The 16,130-nt window shown below is 30.0% G+C and overlaps 1 protein-coding gene across 7 annotated transcripts in view; it reads left to right on the forward strand.

Annotated features, from left to right (window-relative positions):
- Asph (Aspartyl beta-hydroxylase) overlaps positions 1–16,130 on the forward strand; it is a 156,717-nt gene that overhangs the window by 102,419 nt on the left and 38,168 nt on the right. For all 7 annotated transcript variants that reach the window (XR_012755258.1, XM_075357279.1, XM_075357235.1 and 4 more), the window contains 5 exons: positions 834–983; positions 2,679–2,821; positions 7,461–7,596; positions 9,341–9,501; positions 10,313–10,399. Coding sequence is in view for 6 of the 7 variants with exons in the window: in XM_075357279.1 (XP_075213394.1) it covers positions 834–983; positions 2,679–2,821; positions 7,461–7,596; positions 9,341–9,501; positions 10,313–10,399 (677 nt within the window). In the remaining variant the exon portion in view is untranslated. The remainder of the gene's footprint in view (positions 1–833; positions 984–2,678; positions 2,822–7,460; positions 7,597–9,340; positions 9,502–10,312; positions 10,400–16,130) is intronic.

The raw sequence follows: 16,130 nt of genomic DNA on the forward strand, positions 1-16,130 counted from the left end.
TTGACTGCAATTGACTGGACAATCTACATTTAGAATAATTGAATGTTATGTTGATAATAACCATTTATATTATATCTGATTATTTAATATTAATTGAAAATTATTATTTAGAATCATATTATTTTTGGATTTTCTTAGTAAAATCTGCTAAAAATTGCAATTTATTTTTTTAAAAAATCATTTTATTTAATTATTTTATTAGAACAATTAATGCAATGTTATGTTGGAACTAACTATAGATTTTTTAACTGTATTCAAAGAGATTGTTGAAAATTATTTTATTAATTACCATTGACATTTGAATTCAAATATTTTTTTAAAAATATTTTTATCTTCTTAACTAGAAAATTATTTTCATTTATAATAAGAATGATTTGTAAATTATTAATTTCAAAATAATTATTCTATCCTTAAAATTTATATTTTAATAAAAATGTATCTTTCAAGTGACAGCTTTTTCTTTTTGTTATGGGGATATGATTCTGGTCGTAGAAAAAGTGTACGTAACTCTCGACTTGTAACACATATTATGCACCCATGAAAGTAATTTTTCCACTTGTGCGCAATATGCTCCTTACAACTCTTGTTACATAATATATTATTCTAGAACAGTATTATTCAAATCTCCATGAGTTGCTGATTAACAAAAGTTTCAGATTTCTGGTGTGTCACATAAATAAAAGTTAATAATTAAACTATTCCATTTAGTGAACTACATACTGGTTAAATAAAGTTTAACCAGTATAAGTTTAAATGAAGTGCAGCAAAAAATTAGTATATGTAATTTAATAGGTATAAAGGAAGTCATCTGGTATCCACATTTTTTTTTTTAGGTGAAGACAGTGCATCAACTGTTCAGAGTGAGACAGTGCCCACTGATGAAACAATTCCTGAACCAGAATCAGCTCCAGAAAATTTAAGTCGAAGACAGACATTGGTTCCACCTTCAGCTTTAGAGGAAAAGCCACCTAGTCCAGTAGAAGGTTAGCATATTTAATTATATTATTTATCACTGATGATTACTTCCTTCTTTTTATTTGTAACATATTCACAGAAAAACTTTCTTTTAAAAAAATATTCTAAAGTCATTCGATGTAAGAGTAAGTCAATATGTAGGTCAGATATGGTTATAAAAAAAATACTTGGAGGAGAGACCTGTCAGAAAACCGTTTGTATTTTTTCAACTTAGCTGCTGTCAATATTGAAATATTCTCCCATCGGCATTTCAGTGCCCTAAAACTCTGCAAAAAATTCTTGCTGCTGTCCCATCGATTCTTTTGCTTCTTATGTGAAATATTTATCATTCACAAAATATTTGTCACTTACATGAGTTTTTAGGGAGATCCAACTGATGAAACTCCCTTAAATTAGTACTATAATGCAAGTGAAGATGTTGCCACACTAATCCATCAGTTCCTTCCTGGATTAATATTGCTAGATGAAATTTGCATTGTCTTGAAATTGCAACCCAAGGCATCAGCAGAACTTCACAGTATGATGCATCTTATACATTATCATGTCACTTGTGTAAATGTGATTGCAGACTCCCTAAAAATCTTTATATGCTAGGTATAACATTACCAACTGAGAATATAATCTTGAACACTTTTTAAAAATGTGAAAAAAGAAGTAAGGAAAGAAAAAGAAAGAAGTTTTCATTGATTCATGGTTTGATTTGGCTGGTAGTGATGCTCCCCATGAATTAATGTGCATTCTTCATTCTCTTTGTCATTCTTTACCTCCTTTTATTGTTGCTCATTAATTGAGCACATTGATCTTATTTCTGTAATTCTCCTTGAGGTGTTACTGGTATCTTTGAGTCCAATTCTAATGTCAAGAAGCCAAATAAATCTAAAAATAAAAAAATTGAATTGTCTGTTATCCTCTAAGTCCAGTACTAACCCATCATAATTTGACATGTCATTGTAAATGCTTAGAGGATTCAATACTTCTCTTGAAACATTCATGTACTACTAATATTTTTTCTGAGAGTTAAAACTGCAGGAGCTCTTTAGCAATCTTGACCAAACCGGTTTATTGAAAAACACCATGATCTCACATTAAGTTGGGCGTTTTGGTAGATGATAAGATCCAATCTTTGCTTCAAAGTAGGTGAGTTTGTGTAAAGTCTTCACCTTCTGAACATCAGTTTCCTGCTTGCAACATAACTTTGCTGACTAATTCCTTGCCAGTTGATGCACATTGTTTATTCAAGCCTCCAGACTTGATATAGACATGAATCTGGGACCAATAGCATTTGGTCATGAGTGACCAAAGTGCTTATAATTGAACCATCTCAATAGAGTAATATAAATTTGGACAAGCAGACAGTTAATACAATCAGATTCATTTAGAAATTCAAACAAATTGATATTTAAACAAATAAACATGCATGTCCTTCATTTACTAGCCTGTTGATAATTTCACTTTAATCCATAATTTTTATAAATTAGTGTTCATCTTTTCTTTTTGAAGAAAATATAGGAATTGAGAAGTTCTAAATTGGCAAAAAGAGAAAAAATAGCAGCATATGTCAAAAAAAATTAAAATGAAGATTAAGCAATAAGTATAATTATTTGCTTGATTCAATATATTTATAAATGTTTATTTTTCTGTAGCCAAAGCATTCATTGTGACTGCCCTATAACTGTTAATACCTGTACACTTTCTACTTCTAGAACCAGAATACTCAAATGATGAAGAAGAGGAGGAAGAAGAAGAAAGTGAAAAAATAAAGCAAACCATTGAAGAACTGAAACAAACGTACAGTCATTTGACACCAGAAGGAAGTGATTTAGAAGAAGATGAATATGATATTAAGGTAAGTAATAAAATGAAGTTTTTTCTTTAGGTCCACTCTTAAAAAGACATTTCATTTAGCATCCAGTTTTATGTTAATGGCCTTTTATTTCATAAGATGAATACAAATTTTCCCATGTTTATATGGCCATTTTCTAGATGTGTTTATTCAAAATTATCGAAATAGTAGAGTATTTAAAGATTATTCTCCTTGAAATTCTATTCTTCACAATTTAGAAGGTTTACAAAACTTAATGTTATTTTGTTAAAAGAAATCGCATAAAAAATGGAAAGTTAAAAGTCAAGAAAAATGTTATACAAAAGTTTATGAACAACAAAAATTTACTAAAAAGATTTAAGTTTTTAACCTCTTACCAATTTGTTTTCTTTTATCAAAAATATTGTCACTATTTTATGTAAGTATATTCTGAGTAACAAATTCTTAGTGTATAATATAACTTAATGTAACATTTTTTACTAAACTTTAATTAATCATAATGTAACAAAAAAATAATAATATTGAAACACTAAAAAGTTTCAAATTAACTTATAAAGAAATACAGTACTAAAACTTGCCAAATAACAATGGTACACATGCTTACTGGCATATAAATGCACTACTTGGTATTATCAAATCTTTGTTTAGACTGTGATTTTGTCTGCAGTTAAACCAATGAAGGAAATATGACATTGTAATATTTCAAAAACCAGCATAATATTGTGTTGCAGCCACTTTATGAAAACATATGTATGAAACATCATGAATAAGAAAAGAGTTTGTTTTAGAAAAATCCTTTAATGATTTTAACATTTTCAAATATAGATTATCATTTTAAAACAACACCTCTAAATATCAGCTGCACTTTGATCAAAGATCATCAGTTTGGGTTTAGTAAATATATATTCTAATGAAATTTTTAAGGCATTTGTATTTTTACTTCCTGGATACATCTCGTAATAAAAAATTAAAAATTAAATTCCGTAATAAATAATAATTGTATACCTATGAATTATGTACTCCTATTGTCCTATGTTTTAGGACCCCTGCTCTGGGTTGTTGAATTCAGTTCTTTGTTATGGTTGAGGTCACCCAGTGGATGTTGTGTTGTCAGATATGTGGATGATGGGCTTTTGCTGTTTAAAAAATATTGTGGGAATGAGATCGAATTCAGGTCAGTCGAGGCTTTTAAGCCACTCCAGTTGTGGAGTTTCAACATAAGATGGTGTGTTTAGCCCAGAGAAAACAACCATGATGTTGCTGAAGGGTGGACTAGCTGTCACACAACCTCGTTTATCAATTTTCAATGAGGTCATTGAAAATTGAATTAGGTATGTCCACTGCAGAAGTATCTAGGTGTTATCCTTGATGAGAATCTTCAATTCAAGGAGCACTTTCAATATGCTGTTAAAAAGGCTTGCTATTCTGCTTTCTTTGGTGTTCAGAGAACAGTTCACTATGATTGGGGGCTTAATTTTTGCATGTTCTGTATAACATTGTATGTGAAGCTGTAATGTTGTATGCTGCACTTATCTGAACTCATGAAATGAATTACAAATAATATAAGAATATTTTTTTGAGAGTTCTGCATCTCCTATTGTTATCTGTGATTAGTGCCTACCTATAGGCACTAATAGGTAGTCTGATGGTCATTACACCCGTGATATTTTTCCTATGTGAGAAGTATGCAGTTTGCTAGGTGGATTTCCTCCGACCACATATTACACAGTTTCTTTCTGGACATGGTGAATTTAGAGATAGGTTGCAAAGATTTTATTTGACTAATTAATTATTGGTTGTGCCTAGAGTGTAGGGCCAATGATGATGTGCACCAAGTCTCTTACATGTTTGCCCCAGATATGAACCTGAACGTATCAGAGTAGTTGGAGAGCTTGCAAGGATCAATATGAATTTGATCTGCAACTTAATTGAAAAAGGGATTGGAACATAGTTGCTGGCTTCCTTAGATTCTTAGCCCTGTGGAGGATGACTGAGGGGGTCTGATGCTGATATAGATGTACATCCCAATCCCCATAGGAGAAGTCACCCAACTTGTGATGATTCCGGTCACCGCACCCACCCACCCCTCCATTTCATAGCCCTGATGGACATCTTTTATAGCGCAGGTCATCTTTTGATCCTGTAATTGATTGCACCTCACACTAATTAGCCAGGCCTCGGTTGGGATGCCACTGATGTAAATGTCTATCGAGGCATTTACATCGGTGGCATCCTAACTTTTTTGACTCTGACTGATTTTTTTTGACTCAGCCTCCACCTTCATTGTAGGCATCTTTCGAACATCTTGACTGTCCTACTTCATTTCCCTCTGAATTAGCTAAGCGAATTCATGGAAGCACAAACCCCATGCCTTGTTCTGCATTTTAAGTAAACTATTAGTGATTAAATGTCTCATAATTCTAGGTAAATTCAATAATTATAAAACATACCACAAGAAATTGTTTACAACAATGAAATTTATATACCTAGTTCCCTTAGTGAAACTCAACTTGATAGTTTAAACCCTGTAGTTAAATTATAACTACAGATTCCAGTCTGGTCTACCATGAAGAAGAGAACAAACCTCTTACTCCACTCAGCTCCATCGCAGAGTCCCGTGTGACATTTACTTTATTAGATAAACTACCATCATCGAGATGGTGTTACACCTCACGGCTGCATGGGAAACCATGCCCTCGGCAGTGCAGTTACCATCCTGCTGAAGCAATATTTCATTTATCGCCCTCATCATAATGTCACTACACCTCTTGACTGCATAGATAACCATACCCTCGATAGTGCATTCATCGTCCCACCAACAGTAAGTATGCTAGTAATTACCATAATATTCAAACTAATCATGGCTTGATGCCAACATGCCTAACTCCAGCCAATCAGCTGTCCAGGCAGTCCCTATTACTCTACTTATACCCCCTCAGCTGTTCTGCTCAGTGCTTGGAAACAGAGGAAGCCAGTCACTATAGTCCATTCTCTGCGGGTCTTCCAGTTGACTCACAGATCAAGAAAGGAGTTTACTCTCTCAAGCTCCCTAATAATTCTGGTACGTTCAGTTTCATACCAGGGACAAACACAGAGGACATAGTCCACAGTCCCATCAACCCTACTGTCCGAGCAGAAGCCTGAATCAACCAAACCAAACCTAGCCAAACATTCCCTGAAGGCACCATGTCCTGAGAGGAATTGTGTTATATTGATATAGATGTACAGATAGAATATCAACCTGGGTGGCTAGGGGCCTGCCTGAGCACTTACGTCGCCAAGGTAGGGTGTTTTGGCATCAAGTCCCGGTTATCTGAGATATTCGCTGTTAGGATGAGAATGAATGTGTGGAGAACTCTGTGATGGAGTTGCGGTGTGGGAGTGTCCAGGCACTGGCCTCACTCTCAAAAGTGGATCAGAGCAGAGAGTATATAGGGTATGTTTTCATTAGAGGCTTATTAAATTTGTAAATCTGTTTCTTGATTTTTAAGTAAATCAAGAGGACTTGGAGTAAATTGAACTGTAAGACTAAATTGTCATTGTTGTTTTGTTGTATAAAGGTATGTTGTGTAAATTCACTGATGAAAATTTCTGCTGTGGTATTTGCTTCAGCGGCATCCTGACAGAGGCCAAACTGATGACTAATGTGTTATTAGGTTTAGAGGGTCTAGAAGATGACTTCCAGTTAGACATCAGGGCTAGGAATGGAGGAGATTGTGTGGTGATTGGATTATCACAAGGCTGGTGTCTTCTCCTACAAGGGTCAGGATGATGTATACCTATGAAACTGCAGAGCAAAACTGTTATAATGATTGCTTCAAAGTTATGAAATCCATATTTTTTTATTTTTTTTTACCTCCGAGACTACCATTCACATGTTACCTCAGAGGATGAGATAGATGACAGTTTTTGTAACATATGAAAAATGCCATGCCTGATCAGGATTCTAACCCAGGACCTCTGGATGAAAGGCCGAGTTACTACCATTCAGGCCATGGAGGCCAACAATGAAATCCATATGATAGCAGATATGACCACTATAACCTCCATTTACTCAAATTTGTTCAATAGACTTACATTTATAAACATTGCCTTGTACCAGTTATGGTTTACTGGTGAATTTTTATTGAAATATTTTTCCTCCTATCAGTTAATATTCGTTTTACTAGATGTCTACAAAAACAATAGGTTTTATTTTATATTCATGTCCCTCATTGATTTTTTATGTTCTTTTAAAATAAAATACAGCTTTATATTTATAAAATACTGCAGGGTCTAACACATTGTTGGTTATTTGGGTTTCAGAGATAATTTCACATTTTTTTTTTTTTTTAAATATTGTTTTATTTCATTGAAAACTTTCATAATATCAAATAAGGTAAATTTCACTCTGTCAGTGGGAATCCTGTCAAATTTCCAGATATATTGTTTGCCACTGAATAAAAACTGTTATAGTAAATAATAATTGAAAATTTAACATTTTTGTAATATTAGATTATTACAGCCTGTCTGAGTTTTATATATTTATATAAAACTTATATAGACTTAATCTTTCAAATTTACTGTTAATCCAAATAAGTTATATTATCTTAATCACATTACTTTTATTAGTTTATGATGTATGCTTTTTGTTTTGAGAACATTGTCATTTTTGTTATTACAGCCAACTTCAAAGAACTACACATACACACCTACTCCACCAGAGAGTGAACCTGAAGAACAGAGCGATCCAGAAGCAGAAGAAGATGAAGAAGAAGAAGAAGAGGAAGAGGAGGAAGATCCAATGAGGAAGTGGCAAAGTATGATTTTTTTTCCGTATTAGATATTATATTTATTGTTAGTTTCACTATATATTATGTTGTTTAATGACTAGTTTAACAAACTGTCACTTACAAGATATGTTCAAAAGAAAACTTGTATAATAAAACTTTATTAATGTACTTACAACTTCACGTAGGTTTATTTGTTCCTGTTGCTAGCAGTATACAGCTCTCAACAATTTTTACATTTCTTGAAATATGTTTTTGGGGATGGCGCTCAGCTTTTGTGTCTTATTTCCTCAATCTCACTTATGTTTTGAAAACATCCTTTCAAGGTTACCTTCATTCTGGGAAACAAGAAAAGTTCTGCTGGGGTCAAGTATGGAGAATAGGGTGGCTGCTGAAAGTGGCACATTGTCATGGTGTAATGTTTAGCTCTGTATTTTCCACAGTTCAGGCCTCTTTCTATGTACAGCATTCCTCAAATGCTATAAAACTTGTTTATGGAACTCTGTGTGTACTGTCTGACTATGTGGAATGAATTCATAATGAACCAAGACTTTCCAGTCAAAAAACCATCATCACCTTCATATTTTATCGATTTATACAAGCTTTTTTTGATTGGGAGATCCTTTCCCCACCCAATGCAATGATTGTGCCTTGGTTCCCACATTGTAGTCATTAATACAAATTTCTTCTCCTGTTTTAATGTTTTTCAAAAAGTTGTCATTGGCCAAGAAAGTTGTGCTTGATCAAGAAGATCTGGATTGATGTTAACACAATTCTCTTTCTAATCGTCCATCAGCAAATGCAAGACAAATTTTGAAGATATGGAATTCATATTAAATTTTTCTGTAAGATTACAAAGTATGATCATATGCTGATGCCCACTTCTTCAGTAATCTCTAACAGACAAGCGATGGCTTTCATAATTAACCCCAGCACAAATTACATCAATGTTACCATCGTTTGTTGGTGTAGAAGGTCATCCACACATGGAAATTTTATGTATCAATATTGTGTCCCCCTTTAAAACAATAGCATTCTTAGAACTGCACTCTGCTTACACTTTTTCCCAAATACTTGAAAACACATTTTAAACGTCTGTGACAATTTTGTAAAGTTAGCACAAGCACATTGGTCATGAAGATCTTTCATTTTCACTTTGTTAAAAATCCAATGAAAGGTGTTTGCTCCAACTAAAAAAACTAACAGTGGTAGCATGATGCATCAAATGTTATTGTTTTTCCAAAAGTTGCCACTAGCCATTACCACTACTTGACAAGTGCTCTGTAAATTATTGGCATGCTGTTACAAAAATTTAGTCTTTTTTTAACTCGCCTCACACATTTTGCATTCCAAAGACACTTCTCAGACATGTGATTTCATTCATATATATATAATTTATATTATTTTGCTATATAGTGTAAAACATTTAATACAAAACAAGACATTTAAAAATAAATTTTTATTTTGTATTAATCTGATATCAGTCATTTCAAGCAAACTCAGGTACATTCGATTAAATAAAAAGAAGGTTTGTGAAATAGTTGTTAACATTATGTATAAATTTAATAAACAGTTGTGTAGATACCTACTTGAACAGAATAGTTGCCACAAATGTTTTATCTGTTACATTACTATCACTACAGATTCTTCTGATGATTGTCTTGAAATAAAAACTTTTTAATACCTAATTTTTCTTTCAAAAGATCAGTAATTTTCTTTTGAAAACTGTTTTATAAAATGTTATTTTGAAGAAAAAATGTCTACTTATTTTTAGGCAGACAAGCTGCTCATTTGCTTGCTGAAGAAGTAGAGGATGTACAGACTGGTACTGAAGAGGAAGAGTCAGATGAAGAACCACCTCCACCAATTCGGCGTAAAGGACCTCAGGATGTTGATGAACCTGATCAACAATCTCATTCTGAGCCTGAGTCTAAGGTAACTTAATAATTTTTTTTACATTTTATATATATGTTATTTCTAGCAAACCTGATGGTTTTTGAAATTATAATACAAAATTGTTACTTAGTAAAAAAAAAAAATAACATTTATTGTTTACAATAAATGCTATAGATGCAATTTATCAGAAAAAACTAAATTTAAAAGTCAAGTTTAAAAAAGTAATTTTTCCAAATGTATTCTTCCTATCTATCAGTTTGAACAGTATCTTGTGGAACCGCCTGAGTATCCTAAAGAATTGCATCCTTTAATTCCTATGTAGTTTTCATGATATTTTTTGTTTTATTTGAAACATGATAATATACTACAGCATATTCAATTTACTATAAATATTAGTCTAAATATTCTAACTTTTTATTACCAAATCACTATCAAATACTTTAAATTAATATTATTTTTAAAACTACATACTTGATAAATTAAAATTTACAAAAATTTGATGTTTGGGTTTTTTTAAGTTGTTTTTTTCTTTACTTAGTTGTTTTAATAATTTGCATTATAAAGTTTAACAACTTTTCAGCACTGAATAAATAACAAAAATACCAAACGTTTCGTCTACTTTTTGCCCAGATAATTTTTCTTTTACACTTAAGTTCTCCCCTTCCTTAACAAGTCTGAGAAAAAACATTAATCTTGGGAATTGTTATGGCAGTTTTGGAGTGCATTCATCTTGTGTTAACTTAACTTCTACTGTTTTGAATATTATCATGTCGTGACAAATTTTCATTTTTTATAATAGACGTAATTTTATATATTTACATTCATTTGTTTCAAATCTATATTATAATAGGTTTATATCAATGCTGAGACTACCAATCAGTATGACTGGGAGTTTCATGAAGAGCTTGACATTGCTGACTTGGAGCTTAATGAAGGGGTAAGTTTATTGTGAATTACATTTATTTTTACTGTATAGTACATGATTATTTTTAATTTGGCCAATTGATTGCGTTCTAGTTATTTATTTAATTATTCATTTATTTGTGTAATTAATTATGTAAGTAAATTAATAAACTGTAAATATTCTTCAATACAAATATATAAACTTTTTGTTATTATCATACGTGTTTGTATGATTACTGATCCTGCTGCTAATTTTTCATTAATTTTGATGCTAAACTAGTATTCAAATTTGATGCTATATTTTATCTTTAAAAAAGATGAAATTCATTTAAGAGTTCTGGTAAGTAATGTGAGAAAATTACAAAATCATTTATTAACTTTTTATTAATTATTAAATTATAAGTGATTTAATTAAAATAATATTAAATATCATAGAATTAGTAACAAGATATACTTGTCTGTTTAGCTGTTTCACTATATATTACTATGAAACTGTTCTCTTTCTAATAGTTGGGTGAGATTCTGACCAGTTTTGGTGAAAATTATTCTATCCTCGTAACCTTTCCCATCCCAGTGTCAGTTAAAATTATGAAATTCTACATTTCATAGTAGTGTTGTTAGAACACACTTAGTTCAAAAAAGAAATAATAAAACTTTTTTTTATCTCTTATGAGAGCCAAAATAAAAATTTTATTTAATTAACCATTATTAAACTTTATTTTAAATATATTAATAGCAGAACTTTGTTCTTAAATACTGACCACCAATTTTTTATTTATTTAATAACATACAACATTAAAATTACACTACCAAAAAAACATCTAAAAAAAGGTTACTTTTATACATACCATTTTGTAACTATTACAGACATTCTTCAAATGAGATACCATAACCTTACTTTATTCCGCACTTCTGTTCATCCAAAACGTAGACGTTACCTGGGTGATATATGATATAACATTCTGCTGGTCCCACAGAATTCTGTGGGATTATAAACTTCTCACATTTGCTCAATGGTGATAGTGATTCTTTAGTAACTTTTAAATTTTTTTATAATTTTCTGAAGTTGTAAAATTATCAGTCAATCTAAGCAATTAATTGCTTGGTATAGCATGTTAATTATTTTATTTTTCAGTTTATAACAGAATGTAAGCTCAATTACAGTTTAGCAGTTGTTCTTTTATTATTTCAAGGTGCCACTATATTTGAAATAAAATATTAGTTACTATTTTTTTTATTAATTTAATATATCACAATTCATATACTCTCTTACTCAATCCTCAATGAATCTTGTTCTGTGCTGCTCCATGAACTTTAAAATATGTGATTAAATTATTCATTCCTTTTTTTTAATTATTAATATAAACTTATTATGTTCTCAGTTACTAGTCTTTAATAAAAAATAGATTTTAGAAAACCTTAACTGTAATCTGATGAATTGATAAGTAAATTGTACCTAAGTTTATTTTAATGCTAAACATCTAGAGAGCCAGTTAAATGTATTGCAAGTCCTTCCTAATTTTGAAGTTGTTTCAGATGGTCCATGGAACTTTCAGGAGAGTTTTTGGGCAAATTAATTCTACCATTTGGTGATAGTAATGAAATTATTTTACCTTTGTCACAGGGATTGGGAGGGTGCAACTCAACATTCTTAAATAGCATCATTTATTATATGGCATCTTATTTTAAGCCTCTCATGAAAACAAGAAAAATGTAACCATTTAATAGAGAACAATAGTTTGACAATAGTGGTGTTGGTTTAGGAATTAGACTGAACATCATTGACCAACTTCTGAGCTGTGATCGGACTTATAGCGGTCATATAGTAGTAAAGTCCAAAAAAAATAGTATAAATTAAGTTTTTCAAGCCTGGCCCCATTGGTAAAATATATTTATTTTAGATATAATATTAAAGACAGCTTACTAATTTATTATTTTATTTCTTCAAACATCTGAGGCAATCAAATAATATGTTTTTAGTATTATATTTATAATAAAAAAAAGAGTAATCAGAATGAAGTCACATATGGAGGAAGTATGACTGATTAGTGGTAGGATGTAAGGCAATATTTCACAGCATAAAAGAGAAATAACTAGCTACTCACTTCCCATCATAGTCTAAACAAAATAAGTACTAACTGCCTCATTTTTGCTACCTACTTGAACATGTCTATTTTCCGCTTTTTTTTCTTTCTTATTTTTATTTAGTTGTTCATTAGAAAAATTTAATATTATGGTTATTCTAAAATTAACTTCTGATTGATCAGGAGAATGACAATTTTATTATATCCACAAGTTCCTAGATATTCACATTATTTGTCCATCTAGTGTCACACAATCATCATTTGTCATACTACAACGCCAGCTTATGCAAACATGTTAAAGAAGACCACCAACATCCAAGAGCTTCTCATTCTTTTCAAAGAGCTGGGTACTCGACCATACTTTCATCTTTAAAAAGATCATACTATAGTCAGAAAATCATTGCTACTTGAACTGCTCAAGTAAAAATCTTTGCGACCGTCCCACACTTTTAATTTTTTTTTAATGACTTCAACCTGCAGCTTCTTAAAATTAACTCCTTGCATTATTGTAGTCTAAGGTTACGTAAATAAATTCTGTTGGCCAACATAACATAAAGATCTACAGTTACTGATAGCAAATTGGCCTTCTACTTGCAAAAAATTGATTATTACCAGATGCCTTTTATTGGAATAAAATTACACTTTTATATTTCATCAGTTGCGCCTTTCCTGGAACTAAATAGAATAGAATAGAAAGAAGATCAGCATAATGAGATTACAGATTTTTGGTAGTTACTGTACATTTATCATAATGCTTATCAACTAGACTATTTTCAATAGCCAGTTAGAAGACAAATTTTAGAATAACTCTCTCATATCATACATAGATTTATTTCAAAAAATGTATGAACTATTGAAATATCTTAATCTTATTTTTATATTTTTTTAAAGTATTAGAGTTTAATGAAAAACAGAAAAACTTACAAAAAATTTACAAAACTGGGTATTATAGATAGAAGATTAAATTAAAAAACTGTAAGTAGGTGGTAGAGTTTTCAAAATATATGTTTAATTTTTAGATATAGTTTTCAAAAGTTTAATTTTTATAGATGAATTCAACAGATTTTACAGTTACAAATTTGTTTACTCAGCACACCTACTCTTATACTAATTTAATTTCATATTCAGTTTTTACTACACAAATCAATTCTTGCTTTAAAAATCCTCATATAAGATTAAGAATACTAAACATCCTATATTTAACCAGTTAAATAATATCTATAGTCACAAAATATAATAATATAAGCATAGCTGCATAAATTTAGAATGAAACCAGTAACGGTTTGTATTGCAATCAAATAAACATAAATTAAATTTGAAAATGACTTGCTTTCTGATTAGAAAAGTGACTGCAGATCACTTATTAGCTCTCTTCTTATTAGAAAAGTGTTTGCACTTCTTATTTTTCAAAGATATGATGCAATGCCTTCATTACTGATTAAGGAGTTGTTAATCATGAAAAAAGAATCAATTTCGGTAGTAAAATTAATAGTCTGTAATGTATAAACTTCATCAGCCAACTCTCTTAGCACACATTTGTGGATAAAAGTCACTTCTAAAAACTGTGATACTTCTAGGACCAGTGGTTGTGACTTATAAAATATCTGATGTTCACGAGTAAGGAAATAATTAATTGCTTTCTTTGAGATTAATTATATCTATTAAGTAATTTATCCCTTTGGTTAAGGTATCACAGATGACATCTTAACCAATAGAATGCCTGCTGTTGAACATAACTGTCCCATTTTTAGAAGTAATTCATTTCATCTCAGATCGGTTATTGATTTCATGGTTAATATCTATATTATCTAACAGACTTTGAGATTAAAGTGTCTGCTTAATTTTCTCAAAATAGTATTTTTTAACAATTCAGTCTCATTAACTCATTCCTGTTTCAAAACATGTAGATAGATTGGTCGGAGTGAAAAGTGATTAATTTCTTTTTGTTTATGAAGCCGTATCTCACTGTTAGATAAGTTTATATAGAGCTATGTCAGAAACACTGTTTATCCTAAAAAAATTGTTTATAATGATTAATAACTTTAAAATATATGGATTTTTAAATACAGTGAAATTTCTCATTTTGGTCACATCCTACACATAGCATCTCTCCTAAACAAGAGTTCTTTTTAGACAAAAATGTTAAAAATTTCTGTTAAAATTGAGGTCAAAAAGTATTTTAACCTCATATATGGATACTAGTTGGAAAAATAGACAATAGAATTAAATGATTTATAAAATTCAATCTACTCTGTCTTGACCATAGAATTCTGATATTTTTACTTTTGTGGTGGATTAGTTACGTAAAGTCAAAACATAATAAAATGTGGCTAGTTTTACCTAAAATAATGCAAGATGTAATAGTAAATTGCTTATCTTTTTTTATAAAAAAAAAAAATATTAAAATGGATTGCACCAATAACACTTATTAATAATTCTGATGTCAGATCATATTTCACAATCTCTAATAGTGATTATAATCAGCTTTTTTGTTGCATTCCAAAATTAATGTTTACAGATCAAAAGATCTGAAAATTTGTGTACTCATTGATGTGTTGAAGGTTATGAACATTTTAAGTTTTTGATGCTCCTCAAAATGAAATTGTTATATTTAGTGTGTATAGTCTGTGTTAAATAATAAATTTTTATAATAAAGAACACCCTAAATATATATTATTTGTTTACTCACTAATGAAACTTTGAGTAGGTACAGTTGTCAGTTGATTTGATATTACTGAATAGGATATCAATGGATAGGTGGTTTGATTGAATGGATTTTCAATAAAAATTGATCAGAGCTATTATCGAGGCATTCAACTTTCTTTCTTTCTTTCTTTCTTTCTTTCTTTCTTTCTTCTTAAGTTATATCAAAATATATCTCTTATTAAATTTGATTTAATTTTAATTGTACATAGCAATATTGTGTTTACAGTGGTGTTCATTTACAGTTTATATTGAGCATTTTATTAAATTAATTTGGGAATTTAAAGAGAATTATTTTTAATCTTCCTTTCCTTTATTTTGTTGAAATAAATTACTATATAGAGTTCAATTCCATTAAAACTGTTTTTTTTTTTTTTTTTTTTATAACTACAAGTTAAATTTTCAGCAATAATCACTTACTTTATTATGTATATTTATTTTAACTGTAATTATATATTTGTCATCAATATCCAACCAAGTGGCCCTCTACCAACATAGTCAATCGCCTTGTCCAGGTGGAAACATTTTTATTACAAATAACCAAAGTAGGTTGACGGTATTAGAAAGGTTTTTAAATGATATGATCTCATACGAAAATGTAGGAATTTATTAGGTGCAGTTACAGGAATTTTAGTACTGAATTGATACACCAACTTTCCATGTACATTATGAAAATATATAGGAAAAACATTTATACTCTGCAATTTTAAAAATAGATTGTGATAAAAATTAATTATGAAATTATTTTGTTTTTACAACCTTTGTAAGAAGTACTGTAGTAGAATATATTAAATACAAAAAATCTTATCCCATTTTTCTCTTTTTTTTTTGTAATTAAATGACTAATTTACAAATAATATATGTAAATTTTATTTTTGTTTATTTAATTGATCTTTTTTTATATTAAATTAATTTGTAATAATTTATTTTTTAAACCAATGCAGTTTCTGGATTTTTTGTAAGTACTAAAAATACTAT

This window comes from Lycorma delicatula, chromosome 1 (genome assembly GCF_047948215.1).
Source record: "Lycorma delicatula isolate Av1 chromosome 1, ASM4794821v1, whole genome shotgun sequence".
NCBI lineage: Eukaryota > Metazoa > Arthropoda > Insecta > Hemiptera > Fulgoridae > Lycorma > Lycorma delicatula.